The sequence below is a fragment of the Rhincodon typus genome, chromosome 5, assembly GCF_021869965.1.
Source record: "Rhincodon typus isolate 14 chromosome 5, sRhiTyp1.1, whole genome shotgun sequence".
NCBI classification, from domain to species: domain Eukaryota; kingdom Metazoa; phylum Chordata; class Chondrichthyes; order Orectolobiformes; family Rhincodontidae; genus Rhincodon; species Rhincodon typus.
The window spans coordinates 85,905,302-85,933,042 of NC_063336.1; the positions used below are offsets into that span (position 1 = coordinate 85,905,302).

At 40.7% G+C, this 27,741-nt stretch overlaps 1 protein-coding gene across 1 annotated transcript in view; it reads left to right on the plus strand.

Annotated features, from left to right (window-relative positions):
* Positions 1 to 433: 433 nt before the first annotated feature.
* gpr137ba (G protein-coupled receptor 137Ba) overlaps positions 434 to 27,741 on the plus strand; it is a 44,473-nt gene continuing 17,165 nt past the window's right edge. Inside the window, exons 1-2 of the mRNA XM_020510947.2 lie at positions 434 to 870; positions 27,262 to 27,311. Of these exons, the coding sequence (XP_020366536.2) occupies positions 526 to 870; positions 27,262 to 27,311 (395 nt within the window). The 5' untranslated portion in view covers positions 434 to 525. The remainder of the gene's footprint in view (positions 871 to 27,261; positions 27,312 to 27,741) is intronic.

Sequence of the window (27,741 nt, forward strand, 5' to 3'; positions counted from 1 at the left end):
TAGATTTGATAGTGACACAGTTATTAACTTGAATTAGGATGTATTTCCACTCACTTCACATCCAGGATATTTGACTGGGGGAAACTGAATTATATCTTTACAGTTGAACTAAAGTGAAAACCTCGGTATAAAAATTTTTCAAAATTTAATCTAAATTATTCTCAGGTCTCTATTCCAAACAGACAATTGTTTGAAGGTTTGTTATGCAAAGTTTGAAGATTCTTCATATTGAATTGAATGGAACCTACATCGTTATCATATTTGAACTCTTAGTGGATGTCCAGCCTGTGTGGCTCTGCCAAAAATGAGTACATTCTAAGTGCAAGCGCAGAAAATGGGCAGCTTTGAGTTTCCTGCCAAGTGCTGACAAAACCTCAGATTTAATGAATCATTCTGGTTTGGTCATGTGCTTTTGCAGGCTGTCTCCAGTTGCAGGAGCAGGAAGTTGAGAGAGTTGTTTAATTCAGCCGATGAAATAAAACAGATTTATGGCTGGAGAGACTATAAAGAACGAAGAACAAATTTATGGATGTGAAAATGCCCCTTCCGACTCTGTCGCCTGCTGTCCCTGCCTTTGTGAAGCTGGGGTTGACTGTTGCTTACACTGCCTTTTACTCTTTGCTTTTTATTTTTGTGTATGCACAGCTCTGGCTTATTCTGCGCTACAAACACAAGAGGTTTAGTTACCAGACGGTGTTCCTCTTTCTCTGCCTGCTCTGGGCTGCTCTGAGAACCATCCTTTTTTCATTTTATTTCAAAGATTTTGTGCTAGCTAACTCATTTGGTCCCTTTGTTTTCTGGTTACTTTACTGTTTCCCAGTTTGCCTCCAGTTCTTCACCTTAAGTCTGATGAATCTATACTTCACTCAGGTGAGTAATGATGTCTTTGTTTTCTTGCCTCCAGAAGATTGCCAGTTGTTAAAATGAGTGGCTATCAATTTTCTGTTGAAATGTGTTTTTAAAGGATTGTTTTCTGAAGTTGGCCTGTTAAGTGGGAAGAAATTAAATTTGTTTTTCAAATACATTCTCTCTCTTTCTTATGACATTTCAAAAGCTGTCTTGCTCCTGTGAATCAGTTTGTGAGAAGATTTGTAACTGATCAAGAGATAATAGGCTTGCAGTATAACTGTGGTCCCACTGTGCTGGAGGGAGGCCCACAAATTTTGTGCAAGATGAGTTTGTGTCTGAAGGAAGTTTGCATTTCTGTAGCGCCTTTCACAACATCAGGCTATTCCAAAACACTCTGCAGTCAATGAAGCTCTTTTGAAGTATGGTCTCTGTAGTAATGTTTGAAATAAGGAAGCCAATTTACGCACAGCAAGCTCCCACAAACAACAATGAAATAAATGACTGGATCCTGATTGAGTGCCACCAGGAGAGTTATCCTTCTGACTGCAAATAACTCCATGGGATTTATCGCCTGAGAGGACACTACCATTAACACCCCTTCTGAAATATGGAGCTTCCATAGTAGTGCAGTGGAATGACAATCTGGATTATACTCTGAAGTTTTTGAAGTAGGTCTTTAATGATTTTCTGACTCAGAAGCCTGAGTAATGCCACAAGCTGCAACTGCAATCTTTCATCAATTGAGTGTTTCCAAGTCTAGAGACAGAAGGGAAATGGGGCGGGGAAGGTGCAAGGTAACCAAGAAGACAAATCCATGAGAATATTTGCCCAGATCGCTCTCTGAATATGAAACATCATCTATAAATTTATCAAGAAATATTTCCAGTCCTTCACCTGTGCTTCTTTCTAAGTTGGTGTCAGATAAAGGTTACCTTGCACTATATTCCACTGACTCCACATTTTTCCATGGTGTCTCCAACTGGAAGCTGCCCTCGTTAGCAGGATAGTGAACAGTGATTCAAATGCCCAATAGCATACCATTTCAGTCTGCTTTCATACCAACCTCATCCTGCTGGGTATTGACTCTCCAGTTTATTAGTTTTGTTGGTTGTTATGATGAAAGTACGAGTATCCAAAAAGTAAGCAGACAGATTTGCATTTATGACGTCCCTGGTTACTGAAGGTAGTAAATGGAGAGAATGTGTGATATGACTGTGGCTTGCAGGATTATAACATATTTCATACTGACACTGAGATGCAAAATGACAAGTACTTTGTGGTTTTTTAAGGATTGCGTGTAACCAACTGCAAACTATTTCCAGTTTTTAAAAAAATTAAAAACTGGATTTTCTTTTAATTGGAAAGATAAAGAAATGCAGAATGTGAAATTGATAAAGGTGAGGGAGACAATAGTAAATCACATTTAAAAAGCATTTTAAATTAAGAAAACATCCTGAGGCATTGTCACAGAAGCATAATTGACAGGAAATGGTCAAAAACTTGGTCAGAAAGAGATAGGTTTTAAGGTAAGTCATAAAAACCTAAAAAGAAGCTGAGAGGTTTAGGAAGGGAACTCTAGAGCTTAGGTCCTAGGCAGCTAAGAAATGGCACAAATGGCGAAGTGAAGGAAGTACAGACTATGCTATATAAACTCAAACTGAAGAAGTACACGTATTTCAGAGAAATGTGGGAAGCAGAGGTGTGGCGGGTTGGGGGTGTGGTGGTGGGTGCTGGCCTCAACAGCATTAATTACAGAAGTATGGTTAAGTGTTTCAAACACCATATGAGTTGAAGCAGGTTGAAAGAGGAGTGCTGTTACAATTCTGGTGGTCTTAGTGGTCTAGGGGATATGGGATTGGAACTTTAGATCAGGATCAATAGGATGCTGAAATTGCTGAAGAGATAGTAGCTGAGGATGGAGTTGACCACAGAATTCTTGTGAAGGGGCCACTAAATTGCTAAAAGAATAGAGTGTAAAACTATGGTAATGTTGCTCCGACCATTCAAGGCATTAGTGAGGCCACACTCGGAGTACTGTGTACAGTTTTGGTCCCTTTACTTGAGGAGGGATGTAGTTGCATTGGAGGCAGATCAGAGGAGCTTGACTAGACTGATTCCAGAGATGTGGACTTTGTTTTATGAAGAGAAATTAGGCTGTTTGGGCCTACACTGTGCAGAGTTTACAAGAATGAGAGGTGATCCAGTTGAGGTATGTAAGATGTTAAAGGGAATTTACAAAGTAGAAGTAGACCAAATGTTTCCCTTATTTGATCAATCTAAACCAAGAGGTCATTGTTTTAGGTTCTGGGGTAACAGATTTAAAACAGAAATGAGGAGGAATTAAATTCTCTCTAAGGGTTGTGATTCTGTGTGAAATTCATTATGCCTGGGTGGTGGATGCCGGAACACTGAATAAATTTAAGGAGAAGATAGACCCATTTTTAATCAGTGACAGGTTAAAGGGTTAGGGGGAGTGGACAGGAAAGTGGAGTTGAGGCCAAGATGAGATCAGCCATGATTGTATCAAATTACGGAGCAAGGTTGAGGGACTGAATTGTCTGTTCTGGCTCCTAGAGCTTAGACAACAGCTTTGACCTTCCCAGTGTTGAAGTGACTCAGTGATTCGGTGAAGGGAAGAATATTAATCTCTGACAGCCAGGATATCTGTCACTTATAACAAATTTTCACAGTTCTTGAAATCGCTGCAACACTTCTCTATTTCAAAGGATGTATACATGCAGATTGTACTTGCTGCAGTAACATAATCTCAAACTTCCTGTTGTTTAGATTGTGACCTACACTGAACTCTGAGAATGATATTAGACTGGTATTGGGAATTAGGTACTAACAATGCCATCAATAGTAAACATAAATCTATTTGTTGAACTATTTGGTTAACTGGAGGGAAGCACATTTTGTTAAGGGTATTTGTATGCTTGGGAAGAAGGACTACCAAATTTAGAGAGAAAAAAAATGATTAATTTGTGCAGGCGCAATGTTAAAGAATTTTCAAAGCTCAGTAGCTAAATAAAACCAGTCTTTATTGGCTAAAGCAAATCCATGGGAGGAGACAATATCACAAGAAAGTTATGGCAGGGTTGGGTGGTAATGTTGTTCAGATTCAACCTTCCCACGTTGGCTGTCATTACTGCTAATGAATTGGTAATTGCTGCAACAAGGATTGATAACATAGAAAAGGCAAGCTAGGTATGGTAAAGGGTCAGTTAGCTTGAACGGCTAGTTTGCAATGTACAGTAAGACCAACAGGGCAGGTTCAATTCCTGCACCAGCTGAGGTTACCATCAAGGACTCTCATTCTCAACCTCTCCCCTAACGTGAAACTTGGTGACCCTTAGGTTAAACAACCACTGGTCATCTCTCTTTATTGAGGGAACAGTGCCATGGTCTGCTAGGACTATGGTGACTTTACTTTTACAGGTACATCAATATAATCAGAAGACCTGAAAGTGTGTGTATGAAATAGGTTGAGAAAGTTTGTGAAAAGCGTTAAAGAGCCTTGGTTTTATAAATAGAGGCATGTGGCATAAAAGGGTTGAAAAAAACTCTGGCTGCGCCTCAGTTGGATTATTGTGACCACTTGGGCGACTGCACTTTGGGAAGGATGACAAAGCTTGGAGAATGTGCAGAGGAGATTTATTAGAATCATAGGGAGCATGCTAGACTTCAGTTATGTGGAGACTCTAGTGATTTTCCTCATTATGGCAGAAAATGTTAGGGTAGATTGAGTAGAAAGTTATATTTGGTTTTAAAAGGGAAGCTTGATAAGAGAATGGATTTAATGTCATTGTATTCTGGTAGAATATCACTAGGGGAAAGAAAGCAGAAGTTTAAACTGGGTTTTGACATTTCTCCAATGGCTGGTAATTTCAGGTCTGTTTTGTGCCTTCTGTAGTCTGTGGTGGATCTGTCTTGCTGCTTAACGTTGAAAATCATTTCTGCAGCTTGAGGACTTCAGTGCCTCCTCTACAGCCACTAGAGCTGGCTATTAATTCCAGACAGCACACAGAGGTCTGCACGGTCAACTTGTTGTTCTTAGAATGAAATAGTGAAAGCTTCAATTGGATAAATTTTGATTACCCTATGGCACTTTTTGAAAAGGAGAAGGGCTTCTGGTCACCTGACCAACATTGCTCCCTCAACAAACATCAGATGCAAATTAATTGAACATTTTTCTCGTTATTTTATGCTACACATGTAAGACTATCTCTGCAATATCATTCATTCCACTTGAAATGCTTCTGGGGATTTTCCAAGTTACATAATTGTTAGCAGGTATTCTTGGGGAATTCCGCTTTCATTGTATTCCACTTTAAAACAGTGGTTCTGGTAAATGATAGCATTTAATAGTGTTGATTACATACCTAAATATAACTATGGCAAAGGGATTACTGGAATTTTGGTCTGACATTTCCACTGACAGCAGACACAGGAACCTGAGCTAAATCCCTGTCAGAACCTCACTGAAAGCCTATGCAGCTCCTTAACACAGCCACGTGACCCTGCGTGCCTGTTTGCTAACCTGAATTTCACAATTACCCTTCACACTTGATCAGATGAGCCTGACAAAGTAGACTACCCTCCACAGGCAGCATGTCTTGATGTGAAACCCTTCTTATTCCCATCTCAGGCCAACATGACATGTACGTGAGATGGTAAAACTGTGAATTTATTGGTAAAGTCTTGACACAAACATTGAGACCACATAACCCACAGGCCGGACAAACTCTGATAGTGGTCTAATTTATTTTGTGAATCAAATGTGAATACCAAGCTTTATCAGCCTGGTTCAGTAGATTGTCCCCTCTGAGTCAGAAAGTTTGAACTTAAGGATCACTCTAAAGACTTGTGTACATTATCCAGGCTGTCACTTACAATGGACTAGATGAGTACAGGAAGAGTGGTTTGCTATTTTTCCACTCATCTGACTGCAGTAAATTTTTTCCATTTTTTTCTTCAATAAAAAGGTTATGCTTATGATTCAGTGAATGTTTAATTGTTGACATGACTATAAAAGACACAGGCAGACTTTTTTGAGTTTCTTAGAAAGAAGAGAATGACATTTGTTGTAATTAGCACGACTTAGGAAAATAAGAAAATGTTCCAACTTTCACAGATATAGTCAGAGTTCACACAAAAGGAAATGACAGTGTCAGGATAGGTTAAGCAACATAAAGTCTGGTAAAATAAAATGGTATATAAACAACATTAACAATAATTAAACAGATCTTGAAGATCAGTGGCTTGGTTGGCTCCAAGTTGAGCTCGGAGGTCCATCTGAAGTCAGCATCAGGGGTGGTTTAGACAAGATGTAGTCAAATGATTCATCTGGTGTTTTACAGAAAGCAGCTGCTGGAGTGAGCTCTTTTTAAAAATCTGTTGAGAGTCAAAAAACAGCAGGCAGGGTTCAAAATTTGCAAGTTATAAGGAGAAAGAAACGCCCACACAAGGATCTTGCTCTCTTGTGCAGAGAAAGTAAGTGTTGAAACAAAGGAGTAACTAATTTGTCACATGACCCTCTCTCCAACTACTCAATTACCCCGAATATGACAGTTTACAGTGGACTCCAGCTGTGTGGTTTACATGATTCGATGAAAAGTTGATAAATTCCTTCCATAGCAAGAGTCCCATTGTCCGATTCGTTACATCTAATGTAGAGGTAAAGTACAGCTGATCCTGGAGTTCTGAAATAGTAACAGAAAGCTCTGGAGAAAACTCAGCAAGTCTGGCAGCATCTGTGGAGAAAGAAACAGAGTTAATGTTTGGATTCTGGTATGACTTTTCTTCAGAACTGTGTCTAATAATTTGGCTTCACCCAGTTGAGTTTCCATGTGATTTTCTGGATGTTTTGCTAATGGGTTAAGAGATGGCTCCCATTCAAGGCTATTGTTCCTGGTGAGACTGTGCAGACATATGGGACTGAATCTTAAGGTTTTCTTTGGCTAAGTGCAAGCTACATGGAGTTTTTTTTTGAGAGATTCTTGCCACAAGGTCCAGTGAGCTTTCTTGCTATATCTTACCAAACCCTCCTCATTAAATACTTAACTCTCCACCAATGGCATCCCTCATAGCTGATTCCAGCTCCATCTTATCATGTGCCAGACCTGGAACAATTCCTCATCAGAACATATCCAGTGAAAGACTGGCCTCACTTATGACTGTGCCATCTTTAAAAGCCCACTGTGCACCTAGTCAAACACTGTCAGACCAGAGCTGTCCTGCATGGCTCTTGACATTTGCCCTCGATGTGGCAAAATTGTCCGCTTTACAGGCAGGGACCCGGAGGTCCTACTGGGTGAGGTAGTGCAGAGGCAGGACTTCCTCTTCCCTGAGGACCAGCAATGGAGGCCACACACCAGAATATGTCAGCCTGGTCTGAGGTTACCACCTGGGTTAATGCAGTCTCAGCTGTCTGAAGGAATGTCCAGCAGTGTGAGGAAAAGGCCAATTACCTTCTCCATCCCACCAGGTTAAGTATCTTCTCTTCAATGTCTCACACATACTCCATCTCTGCAATTGTACCCATTTGCCACCAAGGCCTATGCTCTACCACTCTCACCATTGCCTGCAACATTTTTCCTCCCTTGCTCTCACCCACCCAACCCTGATACCATTAACCCTGCACGTCATCTGCACTGTTTACTCACTCACTCAAGCATGTTACTTCCTTACCTGACCCAAAAGTGATAGCTATGACACCCTTAATTTCAACTCTCTTAAGACTGCCTCTCTCATTCTAGGAGAAAAACAGCCCACAATATGGCAGGAAGAGTTAAGATGGGTATTGAGCTGCCTGACATTTGCCTCTTCCTTATGTAGAGAGGATCTGACTCTGACCAGCTTAGCAGTAGTGTCAACATGTCCAAGTTCCTGGACTGGTACCTGAGGCTTCCCCTCACTTACTATGCTGGGAGCACCTCAGAAAAGCTTATCTCCTTTGACTTGTTTGACCATAAAATATAGGAACAGCAGTGAGCTATCCGGCCCCTTGATCTTGCTCCGCCATTCAATAGGATCATGGCTGATCCAACACTCCTCATGTCCAATTTCCCGCCTTTTCTCCATAACTCTTGATTCCCCTATTGAACAGGAATCTATCTATCTCAGCCTTAAATATGTACAAGAACTCTGCTCACACAGATCTCTGTGGCACTGAGTTCCAAAGACACTCAATCCTCTGAGAGAAGAAATTCCTCCTTACCTCAGTCTCAAATTGGCACCCCTAAATCCTGAGGCTATGTCCTCTTATTCCCATGAGGGGAAATATCCTCTCAGCATTTAACCTGTGAAGTCCTTAAGAATCCTATATGATTCAATGAGATCACCTCTCATTCTTCTAAATTCCAGTGAGTAGACCTGTTTAACCTGTGCTCATAAAACAATTCCTCCATACCAGGGAATTATCTTAGTGAACTTCTCTGAACTGCCTCCACAAAATAATATCTTTTCCTTAAATAAGGTGACCAAAACTGCTCACCGTACCCCAGATGTGGTCTCATGAGCACCTTGTACAGTTGCAGTAAGACTTACCTACTTTGATAGCCCAACCCTTTTGAAATAAGGGCCAACATTCCATTAGCCTTCCTGATTATCTGCTGCACTTGTGTCCTAGATTTCCATGTTTCATGCACAAATACCTTCAATTCACCTAGTGTTCCAACTTTCTGCAGTTTTTCTCTAGTTAAAGATACTCTGTTCCTTTTGTTCTCCCTTCCAAAATGAACAACTTTACATTTTTCCACATTACACTCCATTTGCCAACTTTTTGCCTAGATACATAACCTATCAATATCTCTCTGTAAATTGCTTATCTCCCTTTCGTAACCTGCCTTTCCACATATTCTTGTGTTGTCTTCAAATTTGGCAACAGTACATTCGCTTCCTTCCTCAAAGTCATTAATGTATATTGGAAACAGTTGATGTTTCAGCACTAATCCTTGTTGAATCCCACTGGTTACAGGACGCCAACCTGTAAAGAAACCCCTTATCCCCACTCGCTCTTTCATGATCATTAGTCAATCCTCTATCCATGCCAATATACTACCTCCAGCATTATGGACTCTTTATCTTATGACTTAGCCTTTTGTGAGGAACCATATCCAATGCCTTCTGAAAGTCCAATACAACTTCCTCAAAATCTCTAATAAATTAGTCAGACATGATTTCCCTTTGATGAAGCCATGCTGAATCTGCTTGACTAGATTATGATTCTCTAAATGTTCAGCTCATGCTTCCTTAATAATTGATTCCAAAACTTTTCCAACAATAGATGTTAGGCTAATCAGCTTATAATTACCCACTTTTCAGCTCCTTCCCTTTTTGAATATGGGTGAGAATCCAAGGATTTTTAAAATATTACAACCAATGCATCCTTTATCACTGTTGCTAACTCTTTTGGGATCCTAGGATGCAAGCATCAGTGCCAGGCTATCTGCCTTTAACTCCGTTAGCCTGTCCAATACTATGGGTGATGGTGATGGTACTTAATTCCTCCCCCATATTTTTTAGCATTAATCGGACATTCAAAGTACCTTCCACCACAAAGACTGATTTTTAAATAATTTTTAACTCCTCTACCATTTCCTTGTTCCCCATAAATGTCTCCACAGATTCATTTTTGAGGGCCTATGTTCACTTTGATCTCTCTCATCCTTTTTATATATTTAAAGAAGCTCTTACTGTCAGTTTTTATATTCCTCATAACTTTGCACTCATAGTTTATTTTTCTCTGTTTATTATCTTTTTAGTCCCCCTTGCTGGCTTCTGAATTCATCCCAATCTTTGGGGCTTTTACTGACTTTTGCCTCTTTATATGCATTTTCTTGCAACTTAATACTCCCTTTACTATCTTTGGTTAGCCATGTTTACTTTATGCCTCTCTTAGAATCTTTCCTCCTTACTGGGATGTACTTTTGCTGAGAGTCATGAGTAACCTCCTTAAATATTTGCCACTGCTTGCATACTGTCAATATTGCTAATCTATCCATGTTAGCTAACTGTATCTCATTTCATTGTAATTCCCTTTATTTCAGTGGAACACAGTTGTTTTCAACACAACTTTCTCACTCTTAAGATGAATATTAAAGTCTATCATGTTATGATTGCTGTTTCTTAGGGGACTTTTTTTACTCTGAGGTCATTTAATAAACTTACCACTTTACCCATTACCCAATGCACTCAATGAATTTGTTGTCATAGCTACCCTTTCCAATTTGATTACCCCATTCAACATGAAGGTTGAAAAACATAAAGGTCACCCATAATTATTATTCAGCATTTTTACATGCTCCTACTATTTGTTGTTTTATAGACTTTCCTACAGAGTGGCTACTGTTTGGGGTGCTGTATGTTACTGCTACCAATGTCTTCTTTCCCTTGCTGTTCTATATCTGCCTAAATCTACATCATCTGAGCCCAGATTGTCTCCCACAACTCATTTCATTTCTTATTAACAGTGTTATCCCACCACCTTTTCTATCTGTCCTGTCTTTCCAAAAGGTTAAATATCTCCGAACGTTACGTTCCTAGTTTTGATCTGCTTGTAATCATGTTTCCGTAACGACTATGAGATCATATTCATTTGCTTCAATTTGGACCGTCAGTTCATCTACCATATTCTGAATTCTGTTTGAGGTCTGCTGACAACCATGGCAACCTTTATGTCTGCACTAATTGGCAAAGTAAGACTAAAGTAATGTGAGCCCAGTATTTCAGGCTGAGGGGTAAAGTTCCCAAAGGCAAGGCAATGCTAAGCAGGGATGCTGTGAACATCCAGGCAAACTCAAATTGAGTGAGCTCTATGACAGCAAGTGAAGAGCCTCGGGATTCAGCTTGGTCCAGTCTGTGAGCTGGGTGCATGTCCCTGAGCACACAGTGCCCTTGCTTCACCATTAGAATGATAGTTCCTGATGCAGCACTGAAGTGCAAAAGTGTATTGTAGGTGGATCAGAGATGTGCAATGATGCTTCTTGGAGGCTAGCATATGTCAGGTGAAAATGTCTATGAATGTGGCGCACATATGGCCAGTGACCAAGGAGTGTGCTCTGAGCCGAATGTCCAACATGGAGGTCCTTTGGAGTAATTGGTAAGCTGAAGTCACTAGGTACCCGCTACAACTTTCAGGTCATGATTTCCTGACATCTAGCTTGTTTGATGTATTGGGAAGATCGTATGCTGAATATTAATTAATTGAGTCGTGACTTTAATAGGCTATAATTCCCTTAAATGACAACTCGTTGCTGACTTACGAGAAACTCATCATGCCGCACAGCAAAAGCATAAAAGATGAAGCAAATGCACCTGACACTGAGATAGGCCTTTGCTGGATTCTCATCTGATTCTGCCCCAAATCTCAACATTGCCTACATTGCTTACATCTCTTTAAGATTCCATCTATGGATTCAATGGATTTGTAATATAGAAGGTGTACTGGTGCTTAATGCATGGCTGTCTTTGAGCAAGATTGAAAGTCATCAAAATGGGGTTTGGTCTTTCTAAAAGTTCAGTTGTTGTTTTCCACCTACCTGTATTAAAAATTCATAAATTAATTTTTCATAAAGCATGGCTTCATAACAGCATTCAATGCTGAGGTAATCATCAGCAACAATAGCCCCTCACAGAAGAGGATGACTCTCTTCCACTCTCAGGGTGGCTGTACAGATCAGTCTGGCTACCACAGGCTCTGTTACATTTGGGGCAGAAGGTGGTCGAGGAAAGGAGTGGGTGGGGCATTAGTGTGGCAACGAGCTCATTTCGCTGTTTTCGTCTGGCTCCCGCTTTTTCTTGACTGCAAGTCTGAGGTGCTCGATGCTGTTCCTCCACTTTGGACAGTCTTGGGCCAGGTGTCTGTGGGAATGCTGCACTTTGCCAATGAGGCCTTGAAAGTGTCACTGAAGTCCTTCTTCTGTTCACCTGGGGCTTGCCTGGCATTTCGAAGGAATGTTGACGGAATACTGCACAGTTGCAGGTACTATCTTTTGGGTGAAATGTTAAACTGAAGTCCTGACTACCCTCTCAGCTGAATGCAAAATGGATTATCTGTTCATTTATCGAATCAGCTAGTTTGTGGAACTTTGTACAAAATTTGTTCCCCATGTTTCGGTATTGACTATAATTAAAATGTATAAAAAATGTTTGCAAAGAGCTTGAGGATGCCTTGTCATGAAACGCACTATACAAACAACAGTCTTTCTTTACAGCCTGAAAAAAGATTGAGGTCTTGTTTGAATATTTCCTGGTTAAACATGAACTGAAATTATTCAAGTGACTGGAATTAACCTATTCAAACTGTTTCATGCTAATCTACTGTTACAAAGGATATTTTGTATTCCTTGCCACACTAATTCGGATCAAGCAAATCAGATCGTTGAAAAAAAGTTAAATGGAAAACTGAAACGAAAGAACAGAAGGACAAGTTCTTTGGAAGTGTTCCTGCACAGAATCTCCAGAACAGGAGCATATGCCAGGAAAAGGGCAGAAAATTGTGGGTAGTATAGAGATGATTTCTTGAGGCTCAGAAAAAATAAAATATTTGCATTTCTAAGGCACCTTTCACAACCACAAGACATCTCAAGCTACATTCCCTCTAATTTTTGCTGGCACTGCACAGACCGAGGCCTGTGTGGGGCAGCTACTTCTGGGATGGGCAGTCAAAGTGTTGGCATGCACACAACCTCAGAGCGGCCACACAGCCATACAGTACGAAGGGGACATTGATTTCAAGGTGCTTTGCAGTCACTTTCAGTTCGTCTGAAGTACAGTCACTGTCTTACTGAAGGGAAATGCTGCAACCAATTTACAATGAGTGCCCACAAATAGCAAACTGATAAACTGATAATGACCAAATAAGATTTTCTCAGTGATGGTGCTTGAAAGAATAAATTTTGACTAGGAAATGAGGAAGAATTGAGCTCAGTGGTTAGCACTCCTACTTCACAGTGCTGGGAACGGAGTTCGGTTCTCTTTGTGACTCTCTTTGTGGAGTTTGCACATTCTCCCCATGTCTGTGTGGGCTTTCACCAGGTACTGTGGTTTCCTCCCACAGTCCAAAGATGTGCAGGTTCAGGGGTTAGCCATGGAACATGCAGGGTTACATGGATAGGGTAGAATGCTGTTTGAAGGGTTGGTCCATACTCGAAGGGCTGAATGGCCTTGTTCCACATTGTAGGGATTCTAAGAACTCCACTGTTTTTCATCAAAATTATGCCGTTGCATCTTTTACATTTACCTGAGAGGGCAGATGAGACCTTGGCTTCCTGTCTCATGCAGCGAAATAATTTCACACAGAATGTAGTAAATGAGATTTAGACTTGTGAATGAACACACACAGGCATTATTGGACATAACTATATATAGAGATGTTAAGAAGAGGCATTTTACTTGAAGCCCTGCAAACCCAGGCTCCACTTTCATATGATTTGACATCTCTATGACTGCTCCTTTTGTGCATCACAGCATTGGTAACTATATTCAGAGTAGAGGTGTAATTCTCTTTACTGTGTGTAATTAAGATCCGCAGTTTTTTTTTCTTTATTCATTCATAGGATGAGGGCATCACTGGCTAGGCAGCATTTATTACCCATCTCTAATTGCCCAGAGGTCAGTTAAGAGTCAACCACATTGCTGTGGGTTTGAAGTCACATGTAGGCCAGACCAGGTAAGGATGGCAGTTTCCGTCCCTAAAGGACATTAGTGAACCAGTTGGGTTTTTCTGACAATCGACAATGGATTTATGGTCATCATTAGGTTCTTAATTCCAGATATTTATTGAATTCAAATTCTACCATCTGCCGCAGCGGGGTTCCAAACCAGATCCCCAGAACATTTTCTGGGTCTCTGCATTAACAGGCCATTGCCTCCCCTGCCTAAGTGCACTGCCTAAGAGTGTGATGGAGACAGATTCAATCATTCGGTCAAAGGGAACTGGAATAATTACCTGAAGGGAAATGATGCAGGACTACAGGGAAGAGGTAGTGAAGTGGGACTAGCTGAGCTGTTGAAACTCAGAGCTGTTCATGGGTTTAGGGGATTGAATAGCTTTCTTCTGTGTTTTACTCACTCCATAGTTGTAAATATGACATCTGCAAAAGTGGAGGAAGGGACACCGGCCTAGATTCTGAGCTCAAGTCAGTGAAGTAGGATTTGAAAATTCTAATTCCAGTCACAAGAATGCTGACCATAAAACCAACACTGACCATCATTAGTAAGGCTTTGGAAAACTACCCATAACACGGAACACAGTTTTACTAAAAAGGTTGCAGGGTCAAGGTAGTTTACACAAGCCATTCATTATCTTAATGGAAATATATTGCCATTCCTTCAGGTCAAAATCCTGGAAATTTTGAGAAGTTCATAGAGGCAGCTTATCACTACCTTCTCCAAGGTAACTAGAGATGAGCAATAAGTGTTGTCTCAGCCAGTGACACCCACTCCCACGAATAATCCAGAAAAATGTGAGCTAATGCATTTTGGAAGGTCTAATCCAGATGGAAAATATACAGTAAATGGCAGAACCCCTAAGAGTACTGATAGGCAGAGGGATCTGGGTGTACAGGTACACAGATCACTGAAAGTGGCAACGCAGGCGGAGAAGGTAGTCAACAAAGCATATGGCATGCTTGCCTTCATCGGCCAGGGCATTGAGTTTTAAAATTCGCAAGTAATGTTGCAGCTTTATAGAACCTTAGTTAGGCTGCATTTGGAATATTGTGTTCAATTCTGGTCGCCACACTACCAGAAGAATGTGGTGGCTTTGGAGAGGGGACAGAAAAGATTTACCAGGATGTTGCCTGGTATGGTGGGCATTAGCTATGAGGAGAGGTTGGAGAAACTTGGGTTGTTCTCACTCGAACGACGGAGGTTGAGGGGCAACCTGATAGAGGTCTACAAGGTTATGAAGGGCATGGACAGAGTGGACAGTCAGAAGCTTTTCCCATGGTGGAACAGTCAGTTACCAGGGGCCATGGGTTTAAGGTGTGAGGGGCAAGGTTTAAAGGTGATGTACGAGGCAAGTTTTTTATACAGAGGGTGGTGGGCGCCTGGAACTCGCTGCCGGGAAAAGTAGTGGAAACAGGTACGATAGTGACTTTTAAAGGGCGTCTTGGCAAATATATGAATAGGATGGGAATAGAGGGATATGGTCCCCAGAAGGGTAGGGGGTTTTAGTTGTGATGGGCAGCATTGGAGGGCCGAAGGGCCTGTTCCTGTAGCCTGCTGTGTTCATCCAGCCCTGCGCCTTGTTGTCTCTCTCCAGCATCTGCAGTTCCTACTATCTCTATAATTTTCTTTGTTTGTTCTTTGTTCTAAATTTTGTTAAAAATGAAAGTACTCAACAGCAGCTAGAAATGCCCATCAGTAACATGGCTGGACTTGAGTAGGAATCCCCCGTTAGTTTATGTACAGGAGTTCTTGATTAGACTGTCCATCCTGAGAGCTGCTGGTCCAATCCGTGTGGCAGCAGCTTAGTAGGAACATCAGTTCCAATAGGACCCCTGAAGAGAGAAGGGGCCTTGGAGGCTATACCAGGTATGTCAAAGGAAATGTTTAAAAAAAAAATTATGGGGGGGAAACCCTTTGCGCTCAGCACAGGCTCCACAGAAGCTGCCTCCCTGCGCTTTTTGAATAAAATAATGTTTCCCTGGGAAGCCACCTGCATGCAGCTGGTATTCCTGCCCAGGCACTGAGGAGAGTTGATCTGCCGTCAGCAAAATGCCAACAGCCTGGTGAAGTGACCCTTAATTGGGGCATTTCAGCACTGAGATTTGTTTCATGCCCCCTTGTGACAGCAGGCCTTTTGGAAGCAAGATCTTAAGTCGTTCCTTGCTGCAAGATTTGGTCAGGGTGAAATTCCTTCATAGCTTGTTAAACTGCTGACAGCCAGTTAGTGAATTCAAATCTTTACTTTTTGTCAATCTTTACTTTTTAAAATGTATTTACAGAATGAAACACTACAAATGTATCACTTCTAACTCTATTTCCACACAAGTGTCAATAAGTATCTCCTTGGATGTTTGCCCTTATTCTCGGTCTCCCTCACCCTGGTCTCCTCACCCTCGCTCTCCCTTGCTCTAGCACCCTCATTCTTGCTTTACCACCCTTGCTCTCACTGTGGCCCCCTTATCCTAGATGTCACTCACCTGCTCTCTGGTCCTCTCGATATCGCTTTCCCTCTGCCTTCCTCGCTGTCCCACAAAATGCATAGGTTTAGGAGCACTGCCCCACCATCCTCTCTGAAATTCTTTCAAGAGATGATGCTTTTGTAGGAAAGAGTCAGTCTCGTCTTTCCCTGATCTGTTCCTTCACTTGGAGCCTTTTCCCTTCACCTGTTTGGCGAGTCAATTCCACCCCCAACTTGCTTCCTGATTGAATGCCAGTTCACTTGCTAAGTTGATGCCAACTCCCATACCCAACAATTACTGCCATCAGCCCAACAGGCATCATATCTCTTGCAGTCTCCTGTAATCGTTCCCTCTGTCCAAGCTTTGGGCTAAATATTGGGAGGGACATTCATACCACTTACTGCTCCTCCAATTAGAGGGCATTTCTGTTCCTACCAGCAGTAAAGGAGGGAGTGAAATCGCCTCTGGTTTGAGGAGTAGCTCCTTGCAGAACTTTCCATTTGTACTTGTATTTGGAGTCCCGGTCATGTACCAGTTAGAGTTCCTCATTGGGCCGCATTCTGGCTCATTGGCCCCCTCTTGGACAGACCTGTGAGAGATGATCACATGCCTCTATCTTCCGGTAAGGAAGTTGTCAGCCTAGCAACAGCTCAGATTTGTTCTTATTAAGACACTGTTCATTAAGTAGTGACTACCTTCTTTGGAGAGAGCTAAAGAGGAATCTTTGAGGTTGAGTTGGCTTGAAGCTTGAATATCTATTCCTCTCTGGCAAAGTGAATAGGCCTTTAATGGTCATTAAGTGGTCAGTGGACAGATAGGCCCAAGCTTGATCTTCCTGCCCAGAATGTAATTCAGGCAGAGTTATGAATGTGGCAGGGTTCTGGGTTTTGAATCCTGTGCTTTTGAAAGAGGCCTGTAGTGTGGCAACTTTTGTGATGAGGCCACTTTTGGAGTACTGTGTACAATTCTGGTTGCCCTGCTATAGGAAGGATATTATTAAATTGGAAAGGGTGCAGAAAAGACTTACAAAGATGCTACCAGGACTGCAGGATTTGAGTTATAAGGTGAGGCTGAATAAGCTGGGACTTTTTTTCCTGGAGCATTGGTGGCTGAGGGGTGACCTTATACAGGTTTATAAAATCATGATGGGCATGGATAGGGTGAATATATGAGGTCTTTTCCTGAGGATGGGGAGTGTCCAGAGCTAGAGGGCATAGGTTTAAGGTGAGAGGGGAAAGATTTAAAGGGGACTTGAGGAGCAATTTTTTCACGCAGAGGGTGGTGCATGTATGGAATAAACTACAGAGGAAGTGGTAAATGCATTTACAGTTACAACATTTTAAAAAACATTTGGACAGATACATGAATAGGAAAGGTTTAGGGGGTAATGGGCCAAATGCAGGCAAATGGGACTAATTTAGTTTGGGAAATCTGGTCGGCATGGACAAGTTGGACCGAAGTGTCTGTTTCCATGCTGCATGACTCTAAGTAATCATCCAATTACTTTCCAAACCCAGAACCACTACCACCTAGAACAACAAGGGCAGCAGATATATTGGAGTGCCACCACCTACAAGTTCTCCTTGAAGAGACTCACCATCCTGACTTGGAATTATATTGCCAATCCTTTATTGTTGCTGGATCAAAATTCTGAACATTCCCCACCAGCAGCACTGTGTAGTTGCCTACACCAATGGTCTGCACTGGTTCAAGAAGACAGCTCAATATCATGTCCTCAAGGGCAACTAGTGATGGGAACTTGATGTTGACTCAGCCAGTTGTGCCCACATCCTATGAACAAATAAAGCAAAATGCCCTCCACTTGAAAGCGTTTATTTAACCTCAATTTGTACAATTACCATTTTACCTCCTGTTTCAATACCTCCACTCCTGCTGTGATCCCACCTTGTGTAGACCTGTAAAATTTTGTGGTGGTTTCAGCACAGAACTATAGATGAAAGCCAGGAAGAACTTGTGAGCAGACTGAGTTCTGAATCACAGAAATAGCAACATCATGCCTCTTATCAAAGCAAATTCTATCGTTGGAGTTGTTTACCGTAATACTAGTGTCTTGGTTTTTCTCCACATTCTTTATATGCTTCCTTTTCAAATGCTTATCCAATTCCCTTCTAAATTTCATTAGAGTTTCTGCATCAATAGCCACTTATGTGTTCAACAATTCAATATTCTAATAACTCTGTCTAAAGAGCACGAGATGACAAGGTAATTATATAAACCCTTTCGACTCATCAGTGGTAATTCATCCAAAAAGATATTACAGCTGGAAGATCTGTTACCATGTCCAGTCAGAATCTATCAATCCTGTCTTCAATTCTCTCCAGGAAAATTTGGAGATCTGAATAAATTGTGCATCATCTCTCTTTGGATTGATGCTGCATCTTAATGCCGTACATGTACAAATAATACTAAGAATGAAATACTAATCTCTTGAGCACCTCAACTTTTGGTATATTATTCTACCATTGGTAGCCATGCTTTCAGTTGTCTAGGCCTAAGCAATGGAATTTCCTCATAAGTGTCTTTGCATCTTGATTCCTTTTTTCACTCTTAAAGTATTCCTTAAAACCTCGCTTTTGATTATCTGTTCGTATACTTTATTTTATTCTTTCATGGGATTGGGTTCGCCATGCTGAAATGGACTTTCAGGTAGTTAAGAGATGACCACGTTGTTGTGGATCTGGAGTCACACGTAGGCAAGCTAGGTAAAGATTTCCTTCTCTGAAGGTCATTAGTGAGTCAGATGGGTATTTACAACAGGCTGGTTACCGAGACTAACTTTCTTTTTAGATATTTTGAATTAATTAATTCTACTTACATTTCACCGGTTGCCATGGCAGAATTTGAACACATAACCTCAAAAAATTAGTCTAAACCGCTGGATTACTAGTCCAGCAATGTTATAACTCCCTCTTATGTGGATTCCTATCACATTTTGTTTGATAATATTCTTTTTTACATTAAACATACCGTATAATTACAAGTTGTTTCCCTTCCATTATATGCTTATATTCCAGTCTGCCACTGAAATGCTGAACTGTCTAAATAATTGCACAGAGATTTCTCTGGTCCTTCAGATGCTTTAAACCAGTTTTATAGCAATGGAGAGCATTAAGTGACAGAACAGAATTCTCCCCCTAGAAGCCACTGGTGGATGCAGCATGTTTTAAAAATACTTTGAGTTTTTTTTTAAATGATGCAAAGATGTACATTACGTGGACAGTCAGGGACGAAAACCTTTTTTCTAACACAGTTGAGTTAGATTGCCAGATCATGAGGGGTGCATCTCAGGAGTTGCATTGGTGGAATGTGGGGATGGAAGATGTTGGACCAGGGCAAGAGGTAGGTGTCAGGCCAGTGGGTTTGGGGTATCGGGTAAGAGCCAATGTCAGTCCAACAGGGTCAGATCCAGCAGTGTTGGGTCAGGAGCTGTCATGCCAGCAGTGAGTGGGTATTGTTGTGTTTGGTGGGCAGGGTTATTGGGTCTGGGAATATCAAGGATCTGTTTGGATGGTGTTGTAGGGTGCCAGTGGTGAGTTGGGGTCTTACTCAAACTTTAAGGGATGCTTTTTGGGGATGCCAGATGCAAGTCATTGTCTATCAGAACTTTCCACCTACCAGCCAATTCCCTCGGAGTAAGGAGTGTCAGGATTTCCACATGGATTCCGGATTTCCAAAAGGCAACTCCAGTTTATCTTGCTGCCAACTACTGCCTAGTCATCGGAATTTCTGGGTCAGCACATAGGTTCTAGGCCTTTAGCCTTGTTTATGAAGCATATTTTTAGAAACAAAATCTAGATGACTCTTTAAGATGATTAAAGGAGTTGACAGGGTAGATAAAGAGAAATTGCACATTGCAGTAACTAATATTTGATGGCCATATGGAGACATGATTGCAGATGCCAAGGATTTGGACCTGAGTATCAAGGGGTATATGACATTCAAGAAAAGTAGGAAGGATGGTAGTAGAGGGATTAATCCAGGATGACATTTGTGCAATGGTTAAAAAAGATCTAGGTTCAGGAGGTGAGGATATAGAATCAGTTTGAATGGTGATAAGGAACAGTACAGGCAAGAGGTTTGTAGTGGAATGGTCTACAGGCCTTTTGACAGTAACCACAATATGGGGTAAAGAATAGTCGCCGAAATATTGGATGCTTGGGATAATTGGATAATAATCATATAATCATGGGTTGGAAACATTGGATTGGCTATCGAAGCCTGGATGAGGAGATTATATATGCTTTTGAGATAGTTTCTTAGAGAAGCATGTTTTAGAACTGACCAGAGAGCAGATTATATTGGACTTGGTAGTATCTAAAGTGACAGGATTAATGAATTACCTCGGAGTTAAGGTACCTCTAGATGGCCGCAATAAAAAAACTTAGTTTTACATGGAGTTTGAAAGGGAGACATTTGGGGCTAAGATTAGTATTTTCAATGTAAATAGGGGTAACTATGTGGGCATAAAGATGAGATAGCTGATGTGAACTGGGATACCAGACTAAGGATAGATCAACTGAGTCACAGTGACAGATACTCAAGGGATATAGACAATAGAAAATATTCTAAAAGGAAGACCTCATGTCTGTGGATAACTAAATAATTTGGGAAAAGCATCAAACTAAAGGAAAAATCATATAACAGCACAAAGATATGTAGCAGGTCAAGTGATTGGTCAGAATATGTAGCATGGCAAAATATGACTAACCAGGAGGAAGAAATGAGAGAAAGAGAGGAAGATAGCTAGTAATGTAAAAGCAAGTAGTATGAGTTTCTGCAGATATTTAAAAAGGAAAACTATAAGTAAAGTGTGTTGGTCCTTTAGAAATTGAGAATGATGAGTTAACAGTAGATAATAAGGAAATGGACATACAGGCAGGCGATTCTGTAATTGTGAATCTGCTGATGGTCAGGATGGTGTGTTGCCTTCCTGGTGCCAAGGTCAGGGATGTCTCTGAGTGGTTACTGAAAATTGTTAAAGGGGAGATTGAGCAGCCAGAGTTGTACACATCGGTACAAATGGCATAGGTAGGAAAATAGATGAGGTTTTGCAGAAAGAATATAAGAAGTTAGGAGGTTAAAAAGCAGGATCTCAAAGGACCTCAAATCTCTGGATTATCCAGTGCCATCTGCCAGTGAGAACAGGAATAGGAAGAATGGGCAGATAAGTGGCTGAAGATATGGTGCAGGGAACAAGGATTCAGAATTTTGAATCATTGGGATTTCTTCTGGAGCAGAAGAGACTTGTTGAAGAGGAATGGGTTTCACCTGAACTGAAGAGGGAACCAATATCCTAGTGGGGAGATTTGCTAGTGCTACTCCGAGGCTTTAAACTAGTATGGAGGGAGGTTGAGGGGATCCTAATTAGTACCGAGAATAGAGAGAAACCTGAGGATGATACAGAAGTTAAAGAGAGAAAGTTAATTAGACAAGGCAGGCAAAAGCGTGGCAGAGAATGAGGTAACTCTGAAGAATTAAAATAGGTAAGGTGGATGAACTCAGGGCATGTATGGGAACATGGGAGTGGAATATCATAGCTATTATAGAAACATGGCTGAGGAAGGGACAGGACTGGCAGCTCAATGTTCTGGGATTTAGACGCTATAGAAAGGATAGAAATGGAGGTAAGAGATGAGGGAGAGTGGTGTTTTTGATTAGGGAAAATATTACTGCTATACTTAGCCAGGATATTCCTGGGGGATCGTCCAGTGAAGCTATATGGGTGGAGCTCAGAATATGAAGAGGATGACTGCCTCAATGAAATTGTATTATAGGCCCCCCAGTGGTCAGCAGGAAACTGAGGGGCAAATATGTTGAGAGATCTCAGGTATATGTAAGAATAATAGGTTTGTTATAATGGGGGATTTCAACTTCCCAAACATAGACTGGGATTGCCATAGTGTTAAAGGCTTGGATGGGGAGGAATTTGTTAAATATGTTCAAGAAAATTTTATTTATCAATATGTAGACATACCTACTAGAGAAGGAGAAAAACGACTTCTCTTGGGAAATAAGGCAGGGCAAGTGACTGAAATGTTAATGGGGGAGCACTTTGGGACCAATAATAATCAGAATTAGTTTTAAAATCGTTATGGAAAAGGATAGGCCTTGTACAAAAGTTAAAGTTCTAAATTGGAGTAAGGCCAATTTTAATGGTATGAGATAGGAACTTTCAAAAATTGGTTGAGGTAAACTGTTTGCAGGTAAAGAGATGACTGAAAAGTGGGAGGCTTTCAAAAGTGAGATAATGAGAGGTCAGAGGCATTATATTCAAGTTACAGTGAAGGGTAAGGCAGGTAGATGTAGAGAACAACTGATGAGTAGAGATATTGAGACTCTGGTCAAGAATAAGGAGGAGGCATATGTCAGGGATCAAGGGAATTATTTGAAGAGTATAAAAGGAGTAGGGGCATTCTTAAGAAGGAAATCAGAATGGCAAGAAAAGGGAAATGAGATAGCCTTGGCAGATAAAGTTAAGGATAATCCAAAGAGATTCTACAAGTACATTAAGAGCAAAAGAGCAACTAGGAGGAGAATAGGGCCCCTTAAAGATCAAAGTGGTTGTCTAAGTGTGGAACCACAGGAGATGGGAGAGATACTAAATGAATATTTCACTTCAGTATTTACTGTGGAGAAAGATATGGAAGCTAGGGAACCCAGGGGAGTAAATATTGATGTCTTGAAAACAGTCCATATTACAGAAAAGGAGATGCTGGACGTCTTAAAAAAACATAAAGATAGATAAATCTCCAGGACCTGATCAAGTGTACCCTAGGATGTTTTGGGAAGCTAGGGAAGAAATTATGAGGCCCTTAGTGGAGATGCTTGTATCATCTGTAGCCACCAGTGAGGTGCCAGAAAACTGGAAGGTGGCTAATGTTGTGCCTTTATTTAAGAAAGGCTGCAAAAGAAGCCTGGGAACTTTAGACCAGTGAGTGTGGCGTGAGTAGTGGGTAGGTTGTTGGAGGGGATTCTGAGAGACAGGATTTACATGCATTTAAAGAGGCAAGGACTGATTAGGGATTGTCCGTGTAGCTTTGTGCATGGGAAATTGTGTCTCACAAACTTGATTGGGTTTTTGAGGACATGACCAAAAAGATAGATGAGGGCAGAGCAGTAGACATTGTTTACATGGACTTTAATAAGGCCTTTGACAAGGTTCTACATGGTAGACTGGTTAGTACATGGGATTCAGGGAGAGCTTACCAATTGAATACAAAATTGGCTTGATGATAGGAGACAGAGGGTGCTGATGGTGGGTTGTTTTTCAGACTGGAGGCCTGTGAACAGCAGTGTTCAGCAGGGATTGGTGCTGGGTCCACTGTTGTTTATCACTTATATGAACAATTTGGATGAAGATTTAGGAAGCATAGTTACTAAATTTGTAGATGGTGCCAAAATTCCTGATATGGTAGATAGTGAGGAAGGTTATCCTAGATTACAAAGTGATCTTGATGAATTGGGCCAATGGACAGATGGAGTTTAATTTAGATCAATGTGAGATGTTGCATTTTGGTAAGATAAACATGGGTAGAACTTACACAGTAAATGGTAGGGCCCTGGAGAGTGTTATCGAACAGAGACACCTAGGGGTTCAGGTACATAGTTCTTTGAAAGTTGCATCACAGGTAGACAGGGTGGTTAAGAAGGCATTTAGTATGCTTGCTTTCATTGCTCAGATCACTGAGTATAGGATTTTGGATGTCATATTGTGGTTGTACAGAACATTGTTGAGGCCTCTTTTAGAGTTCTGGTTGCCCTGCTGTAGAAAGGATATTATTAAATTGGAGGGGGTGCAAAGATTTACAAGCATGTTACTAGGACTGGAGAGTTTGAGTTATAAGGAGAGGCTAATTAGACTTTTTTCACTGGAGCATAGGAGGTTGTGGGGTGACCTTATAGAGGTTTATGAAATCATGAGGGCCATTGATAAGGTGAATAGCAAAAGTCTTCTCTAGGTAGGGGAGATCAAAACTAGGGGCATATTGAGAGGGAAAAGATTTAAAAGGGACCTAAGGGGAAACATTTTCACACATAATGTGGTTCGTATGTGGAATGAACTGGTGGATGAAGTAGTAGATGCAGGTACAGACAACATTTAAGAGACATTTGGATAGGTACATGAATAGGAAGGGTTTAGAAGGATATAAGCCAAGTGCAGGCAAGTAGGATTAGTTTAGTTTGGGAAACCTGGTTGGCATGGGTTGAAGGGTCTGTTTCTGGGATTTATGACTGTGAATGATGGATGAAATAGCAACAAATCAGGATGTGGAAGGGTTAGAGGAACTTATAAATATTACAATCATACAGGAAGTGGTGCTAGACAAACTGGTGGGAGCCGTGCCCTGTCAAGTCTCCAGGTCCAGATGGACTTTATCCTAGGGTTTGAAAAGAGTTTGCTCATGAGGTAATATATGCATTGGTGTTGACTTTCCAAAATTTCCTAGATTCAGGAAAGATTCCATTGGAGTGAAAAGTAGCAAATTCTAATCAAGAACTGAGGGACACAGAAAACAGGAAGCCATAGGCCAGTTAGCTTAACATCTATCATGAGAGTATGTTGGAATTGATCATTACAGAGATTATAGCTGTGCTTTTAGAAAATCTTAAGGTAATTGGGAACAGGGTTTTATCAAGGGGAACTCATTGGGAACAGGGTTTTTATCAAAGGGAACTCATGTTTAACCAATTTACTGGAGTTCTTTGAAGGAGTAACATGCACTGTGGATAAAGGGGTGCCTGTAGATGTATTGTAATTTGATTTCCACAAGGCATTTCAGAAGGTGCCACATCAAAGGTTATTATGGAGAATAAAAGCTCCCGGTGTAGGTGTAACATATTGACATGCTGGCAGAAAGTATTCATAAATTACTCTGTCTGATTGGCATGACACTTGGAGTACCTCAGAGTGTGCTGAGTCTAAACCATTTCACAATTTATATCAATTACTCAGATGAGGGGAGTGATGGAATGGTAACTAAATTCACAGACGACACCAAGCTACGTAGGCAAGTATATGGTGAAGAAGACATAAAGAAGTCACAGCTACAGAGAGAGAGGTTGAGTGAGTGCACAAAAATTTGGCAGATCGAATATAATGTGGCAAAATGTGAAATTCTTTACTTTGGCAGAAAAAAGCAGAGTATTACTTAACTGCGGAATTCTGAGGTACAGAGGGATTTAGGTTTCTGGTATATTAGCCACAAAACGTTAGCAGGTAAGTGTAGGAGGTAATCAAGAATGTCAATTGGATGCTATCCTTTATTACAAGAAAAAATGAGTATTAGCATAAGAATGTTGCACTTCAGTGATACAGGGTATTGGTTACACAGTATTTTGAATACTGTGCGCAGTTTTGGTCTACTTCAGATATTGCTCAATGGTTAGTATGCTTATTTCTGCCTGAGGCAGAAGGTTGTGGGATCAAGTTCCACTCCAGAAATTTATGCAAATAATCTAGGACGACATTTTAATTCAGCACTAAAAGACAGCTACTCTGTCGGGGGGGCTGACTTTCAGATGAGATATAATTCAAAGCCCTGTCTGCTCCTTAGGTTAAATGCAAAAGATCCTGTAGTACTATGGAAAAGCAGGCAAGTTCTCCCTGATATCCTGTCTAATAATCACTGACACACAGTGTCACTAGAACAGATTATCCGATCATTGGTGGTTATGGGATCTTTCACTGAGAAAAGTGACTGCTGCGTAACTAATATGACAACAATAACTACACTGCAAAAGTACTTATTTGATTGTAAAGCATTTTGAGGTAGTGTGTGGCTGTAAAATGTAATATGAATATGTTTTTATTTCTTCACCTCTGCAGAATATATTAAGAATGATACATCTATGTGAAAATGTTAAATTGTTCACTTTGGAAGGGAGGACAAAAGAACAGATTGTTATTTATGGATAAAAACTGCAGAAAGCTGCAACACAAAGGGACTTGGGCGTATTTGTGCATGAAACATGGTGCAGCAGGTAATCAGGAAGGCTAATGGAATGCTGGACCTTATTTCAAGAGGATTGGAGTATGAGAGTTGGGAAGTCTTACTGCAACTGGACATGGTGGTGGTGAGACCACATCTGAAGTACTCTGAGAAGTTTCGTCCCCTTATTTGAGGGATCGTATTGTTTCATTTGAGGCAGATAAGAGAAAGTTCACTATTACGATCCCTGGTATCAAGGGATTGTCTTATGAGCAAAGGCTAAACAGGGTGGCATGGTGGCTCAGTGATTAGCACTGCTGCCTCACAGCACCAAGGACGTGGGTTTGATTCTACCCTTGGCTGATTGTGCAAACTCTATACAGACATTCTCCTCGTGTCTGTGTGGGTTTCCGCCCACGGCCCAAAGATGTGCAGATTAGGTGGATTGGCCACGTTAAATTGCCCACAGTGTCCAGGGATATCTAGGTTCGATGAATTAGCCATGCGAATTACAGGGACAGTGTTGGGGTGGATGCTTTTTGGAGGGTCGGTATGAAATTGATGGGTTGAATGAACTACTTCACACTGTAGGCATTCTATGAGTTTGTGATCTACTCACTGGAGTTTAAAAGAATAAGAGGTGATCCCATTGAACTATATAGGATTCTTAAGGAGCTTGACAAGGTGAATGTTTTCTTTCATGGGAGAGTCTAGGACCAAAGAGCAATCTCAGAATAAAGGGTGCCATTGATGAGGAAGAATTTCTTCTCTTGAAGTGTTCTAAGTCTTTACGACTCCTTGCCACAGGCAGCTGTGGGGACAGAGTCCTACTGTATATTTAAGGTTGAGGTAGATTTTTGAACAGGAGGGGAATGAAGGGTTATAGGGAAAAGGCAGGAAACTGGACAAGAAGAATATCCAATCAGCCATGATGGATGGCCAAAGGGTGTCAAAAGGCTAACTCCTGCTCCTATTTCCTATAGTCTATCTTTCTAGTGGACCACCACTACATAAACATCATTTTTTTGTAATTGGTATAATTTGGTTATGAAAAAGGAAATTCTCCAAAAATCTACTTGTTGTAGTTGTCAGGTCTTCAACAAATGATCAAAATGCCTGAATTAGCTTTGTACAATGAAACAAGTGAAGCTGCTACTATTCCTATCAGCTACTTAACCATCAATAGCATTACACATGTTTAAGCAAATTGTGTAACTGCCAGACATATTTCAATACATTTGGGTTAATTTTACCAACAGTTTGAGAGTGAAATAAATTCTGAATATTGTAAAGTTTAAATAGCTAAACAGTTTTTTTTATAATTCCAGGTGATTTTCAAAGCAAAATCTAAGTACTATCCAGAGCTTCAAAAATACAGGTATAGTTTACTCTTTATTATCATTTTATGATAGTCCTATTCTACACGATTACTATTGCATAATAATCAGTCCATACTCTATAGTAACAATCTATGTTTTATCACTATTATATAGTACAGTTGCAATTTACATCCTTGTTAGTGTTATATGCTAGTCACGGCATAGACTCTACTGCCATGATATAATAGTCTATATTACCCTTATATAGTCATCACAGTCTAGAATTAATACTCTACAGTACAATATAGTCTGCTGTACAGTCACAGTCTATATTACCTTTACATAGCACAGTAACTGAATAAATTACACAGGTGAACAGGTCAGATCTTAATTATGCAAACTGAGAGGAAAAATGTAATTTAGTATTATTCTGAAGGAAATAACATTTACTATAAAATGATAAACAGGAATATATGAATGCTTTGTAAA